Source organism: Thunnus albacares, chromosome 2, assembly GCF_914725855.1.
Source record: "Thunnus albacares chromosome 2, fThuAlb1.1, whole genome shotgun sequence".
NCBI lineage: Eukaryota > Metazoa > Chordata > Actinopteri > Scombriformes > Scombridae > Thunnus > Thunnus albacares.
The window spans coordinates 11,904,321-11,910,177 of NC_058107.1; the positions used below are offsets into that span (position 1 = coordinate 11,904,321).

The 5,857-nt window shown below is 40.6% G+C and overlaps 1 protein-coding gene across 1 annotated transcript; it reads right to left on the bottom strand.

The window, feature by feature from the left end:
* Nucleotides 1-2,003: 2,003 nt before the first annotated feature.
* Nucleotides 2,004-4,143, bottom strand: LOC122970403 (progonadoliberin-1-like). The gene is made up of 4 exons (XM_044336530.1): nucleotides 2,997-4,143; nucleotides 2,712-2,850; nucleotides 2,536-2,634; nucleotides 2,004-2,378 (listed from the first exon to the last, which is right to left on the bottom strand). The coding sequence occupies exons 1-4, from the start codon at nucleotides 3,005-3,007 to the stop codon at nucleotides 2,331-2,333; spliced, it is 297 nt and encodes a 98-aa protein (XP_044192465.1). The 5' UTR covers nucleotides 3,008-4,143; the 3' UTR covers nucleotides 2,004-2,330.
* Nucleotides 4,144-5,857: the final 1,714 nt, after the last annotated feature.

The window sequence follows — 5,857 nt, forward strand, 5'->3', positions numbered from 1 at the left end:
GTGAAGTCTTTACTTACAGTGGCTTCAATGTTCACGCTTTCAGTCAGGGGGATTGTCATATCTGTAGTACCACTAGGGGTTGGTGGTGTACTGATGCAGTCTGTTATTTCAGTGAGGCAGATGTCTGGGGCTTCCAGAGAAGTAGCTGATGAACACCCCGCATCATCAGCTAACGGCCGTTTCCCTGTGGAAATCTGCCATGATCTTTGTAACCACTCTTAGTGGGATACTGACTGTCCCAGTCCTTTGGTTGTCGTGTTTGGCCTTGGTCCCCATACTCTTGGAATGAAACATGCTTGGCATAGGGACTCGGGCTTCGGCGGTGAGAGTCATAGTAGGGTCTACTGGGAGAGGGTTGCCTCCCTCTCTTTTCCTCATAAGGGCTAAAGGCATGGTCTGAGTAGTGAGTATCTCTGTAAGGTTGTCGGTACCTGTCAGGCTCCCTGCGGGTGTGATCTTGATGGTGGCGAGTCCTCTGAGGAGAATAGTGTTCTGGGGAATGATTGGAACGTGAGTATCTGGAGGGGGAATGTCTGTAGCCTGAGCTCCATCTATTTGCATCCCTATCTGGGCTTCTCCCATAAGGTGAGGGAGATCTTTGAGGACGCACATGCATGTGCCTGTCACGGTGGTGCTCCCTGCTTCGCTCATCCAGCTTCAGTCTCAGTGCATCCATATTCTTACTTAAGTCTTTAACAGTAGCAGTGAGGTTCTGAACTGTTTTCCCGAGTTCAATGTCATTTTCACGTACTGAATTTACTGACTGCATTGTGCCAATATCTCTGATGGTAACATTTGGTGAGGACACTGGCATTACCGATCTAGCTGCTTGGCGAGCCCGTTCAGCTTGGGAGGCGACTTGAAAAGCCTCAGTGAAAGTTTTCACCCCTTTTTCATGACATTTGACTTGAAGTTCCTGATCCAGACCAACAATGAAGCGAGACATTTTCATATACTCGGAAGCATTGTGCTCAAAATCTGGGAAAGCTTCTTTGACAAGCCTGCATACGTCTGCAGCATAAACTTCCATTGCTTCATTAGGTAGTCTATGCCGGGCATTAGGGAATGTCTGAAATGATGCAATTACATCCTTTTGGCCAAAAGCTGTCTGCAAGTGCTTCTTTGCTTCAGTATAAGAGTCCTGAGTTTCCCGGGGCAGATTATCCCATACAATGAACAGTTCTGGTGGTAGTCTAGTGGGTAACTCAGCTGCTAATACTGTATTCATGTCCACACCGCTGTCCTTGTAACGGGTCTCTTGAATTACCTCATAGCGGCGAGCCCATAGTTGAAAAGACTCAGGCCATCGTTGTGAAATGGTGGCGGTAAGGGAATGCCCCTGGGCGCTCCCTGTGTTCTGCTAGATGGCGGCACACCTTGCGCTGAGGCCCCCCTCGTGCTTGTGCTGGCTCGCTGCTCACCGGTGGAAAATGCTTCCTCGTCAGACATGATGAGTTTCCTTCGTCTCTTTTATTATTTTTTTCTTTAGCCCTCGGACGGAGTTAGATGACCGAAACACGGTTTCTAAACTCACTTGAAGCTAACAAAACAAAAAAAAACGGACTTGGTAACGACTAGCTGACTAACTGTACTGAAAGCTAAAGCTAAGCTAGCGGTTAGCGTAGCTATCGTTAGCCTATAGCTTTAGGGACTCAAAAAGTTGAGCAGAATCCCAAAGGACTATATTCCACAGAAGGAAATCCCACCGCTGCCACTAGTGTAAGCGACGTGGGTGTGAGTGAGGGAATAAATCAGTCCAATACGTTCTGGGTTCTCCTCATAACTTTAGTCACCTTCAACAAACACAGTTCAGTCCAGTCATCACACACTTCTCATTCTCTTTCTCCCCTTCTCTCCCCTCAAAACTCTACCCACTGTCTGAACAGCGCCGCCAAGCGGCTGACACTACAATATCACCCAAACACTGCATCACTAAACATATGCAAACAGGCAATGTTCAACAAAACACAGTAAACTGATGTTTAACCTTACGTTTACACAACTTTTGCCCATAAGACACAACTTCACTCTTACATTTGTATAAATCTGCTGTATTACATGCCATCAGGAATTTAGAAACTACTGGGATATAAATTCAATCAAATTCATGTTTGTTATACAATAAACAAATAAGGAGTTCATAGAAAAGTGTCAATAATTATTCAAATGAAATGTCTCTGTAATCCTTTAGAGCAAGAAATAGTCACAAAAACAGAGAAAAGCATAAGGCACTGTGGAATAAAAATGGATTCTATCATAATCATTAAAAGTAGTACAGAAAACAATGTAGATATGCCAATATGATTATTTATTGTAGAATCAAATAATCATCATTTTTTATAATTTTTGTGTTCATTCTCCCTGTTGGTCACACTGCCCTAAAAGAGAAAAAGAATAACATTAAATATATGAAAATACAATCAACATTTAATAGAAATATCTGGTAAAGCGTCTGGCGGTTTGACTAATTTGAATAATTGACATTATTGACTGATCGATTGACCGAACACAGAATTACAGATGAGCGAAACTTACAAGAAATCCTTTCATTCTGTAGATTTTGGCGAAAGGCGATTCCTCAACACAACCCAAAACACTGCAAGGTGTGTCCACATGTGGAAACCCCTCAACTACCTGAAGGGGGGGGGAACATAACCATGAATATGTAGAGAATAAAATGCTGAACATGAAGTGTGAGGAGCCATGCTTACATTGTCCAGTGTGTCTGAAAGGCTGTCCAGTTCCCTTTTCCCTCCTGGGCTCAGTCCATATGACCAGTGCTGACAGCAGACCTGTGGCACCACTGAGCCCAGAAGCAGCAACCACAGTGCCAGGGTTTGCATAGCCATTCTGAGGAGGAAAAAAGCTTTATATTACACATATAAGCAGGTCAGTAATCTTCTTATTTTTCCTAATCTAACCCCAAATACTGTCATAGTCCTCAGTTTTAGATTACACATGCCCAGATTTATGCATCACATCAGTGAAGTTTTTACCTTCTGTGCATAAGGCAAGCTGCTTTTCTGATTTGTTCTTGGCTGCTGTCCTTTGTGGAAGCCGATGCTGCTGCTGCTGAGCATTTTCCAAGGTTTATATGCTGCTTCCTTTCGTGTCAAAAGCCCAACACTTCACTGCAGGGGGTCACAAAGTGGGATTAAGCAACATTTACTGGTAACCCGCAGAGCTATTAAAAAGATTACAGTGTGTGATTTTTGTCCTTCCACAAAAAGAACAAGTGTTCATCATCAGACCAGCTTTGTGTATGGCCGTGAAGTACCTCCAGTCGTTTTCCAATACTTGCTGATAAACCAAAGATTCACAAATTAATGACAGAGAAAAAGACGAGGTGATAAAGACTTACTCTTCTTCATAGCAGTTTATTTATAACAGTCATTTATGGAAATATATTTCCACGGTCGAGTGCAATAATCATACTCAGGGAGAACTACACCGCCCCCTGTCTCAAACAAAAAAAAAAAAAACAACCTCTGCCCCATATTGCATTCAGAGAGATGTATTAAAATAAATAACCATAGCTCTTTGTGATTTTCACACTCATTGTGAAATACACAACATGATTGCCTTCATCATTCATTCTCACAGGCTGGGTACCTACGATTGAACTGAGTGAATAGTATTGCATCGGAGCAGCTTTGAGCTACAGCTAAAGAAACTTCACCAGTCAAAGGCGAGGATAGCTCTTCACACATGCAAACAGACAATGTCCAGTAAGAACTGAAGTGAGATTGTTCCTTAACAAAACATCTGCCCAATCTATTAATAGTGATTTTTTTTTTTTTGGAAGCACTGGATTTGATTTACATAAGATAACAAGCATTAAACATTTTTGGTGAAAAGATATAACATGTTACAAATCAAATATATACTTGTGCAAATACGTTCAAAAGCATGATTAAGTGATATACGTCATGTAAATGGAACATGTTTTCAGGCAAGTCCACAACATGTGAACACGGCCTTCTGTTAAAGCACACCAAGTTGGATTATTTTCTCACAATGGGATATGAGGAATAATGAATGTCGTACATAAACATTACAATAAGTAGTGACCACAGTCAAACGCATGCAACTGTGGATCTCTCACACACTGGATTACAAAAAAAAACAAAACAAAAGAGGTAGATTCACAGAGTGCAAAACGAGGGAGAGCTTTTTAAGAACACAATATTCAAAAGTAGGAAAAGAGAAACCTCACAGCTGTAAATCATGTATTGCATACCCAAGCTGTGTTTGAAAACTAGCCTGTCGCATAGTTTTATGGTGCATTAACAGCACGTCTGGCCTTTGAGACTGTGCTGTTGTATGGCTTTGGCTTGCATTGCTTCCTTTATAGTGTGTTGTATCCAGCAAAAGTAAGTTACATACTTAAAGAGGAACGTACAGCGTGACAGTTATTGGTAAATGACCCCTTCAGTTTCTGCTACAGCAGCATTCAGTGAAGCTCAGTACTCTGAACTTTACTGCAAAAGTCTGGTTTTTGACTCCCATTAACATGTCAAGTAATATGAAATGAATATAAGTTATGCAAAAACATTAAATGAGTATAGTCGTTGGATCGCATCCAGACACATCTACATACACTAGGAACATTATTTTGTTTTGGTGATATATGTAGCTGAACATTTTAAAACATCCTACCATACAAACATACATGGACAACCCTGGATAAATTCTAGTGCAAGATATTTAAAGCTAATGTAACATAGGTGGAATGCCAGGGATGTGCATACAACTACCTGTGCTGTACACAGGTATAGAGAGATTGATAGTAGGGGGATATACTGTAAGAGGAACTGAGTAATAAAGAAGCCATCTGTGTCCAGACCGGACTTGTAGGCGTGTAACCGAGTTATCTGTCACTCTGGGACATGTGCAGCGGGGTCAGCATCTCTTCAAAAATGGCTCCTTTCACGTTGGATCCTCTCAGGTTTGCTTCTTGTAGATCACAGCCAGACAGGTCGCAGTTCTGCAAAGACGCAGCAGGGACGTAACAGTAAGACAGGAAGATTACATGAACTGGTGAAAAGCTTGTAATGTAAGTAGAGAACTGTAATGTATTATGAATGTTGTACAAAAGCCTGTTGAAAAATGTTCACACACTTGCTGGCAATTTCATACAAGTGTCATGGTGAAGTCCTGTTGCCTTATGAAAGCTTTCAGTTGCTTGTGTAAAGCTTGACATTAAGGGTTAAAATGTCAATGTTATTTTATCAAAAAAAGAATGAATGTCATTTGTTTCATAACAAACAGTTAACATTTAGTTCAAAAAGTTTTTTCTTCAAGAAAAAATGGTTTGGCAGAAAATTAAAGGAATAGTTCAACATTTTGGGGAATACACTTCGTCACAGACAACTTAAGGCACAAAAGCAATTGAATTCCCATACAAATATAAAGACCAACTTCATTGTACTCATATTAATTGGTTATTTACTTATTCAACTCTATGCAACTTTAGCTTAAATTTTGGGGATCCTGCTACTGGGCTATCAGTAGGGAAATTGTTTGGGGAAAAAAAAAAAAGAGGGATTCAGTTCAGGCTGACTATTATGTTCAGAGTCAAGTAATCTATCAATTATTTTTACAATTGTTTAGTCTACAAAATGTCAGAAAATAGTGAAAAATGCACAGCACAAGTTCCCCAGAGCCCATGTTTGCACATTGCTCGTTTTTTTCCAAACAGTCCAATCCCCCCCAAAACTCTTCAACTTACACTGATATAAAACAAAGGAAAGCTTAATGTGTGAAGGGCTGGAAACAGAGAATGTTTGGTATTATTTCTTAAGAAATTACTATAACAATTGATTTATCATCAAAATACTTGCAGATGAATTTTCTT

What these genes read in the sequence shown, in the direction of transcription:
- LOC122970403 (XM_044336530.1), bottom strand. An exon ending in TTTCAGACACACTGGACAAT is followed by an intron (nt 2,635 to 2,711) that starts GTAAGCATGGCT and finishes CCCCCCCTTCAG; the next exon opens with GTAGTTGAGGGGTTTCCACA. An exon ending in ACAGAATGAAAGGATTTCTT is followed by an intron (nt 2,379 to 2,535) that starts GTAAGTTTCGCT and finishes TTTCTCTTTTAG; the next exon opens with GGCAGTGTGACCAACAGGGA.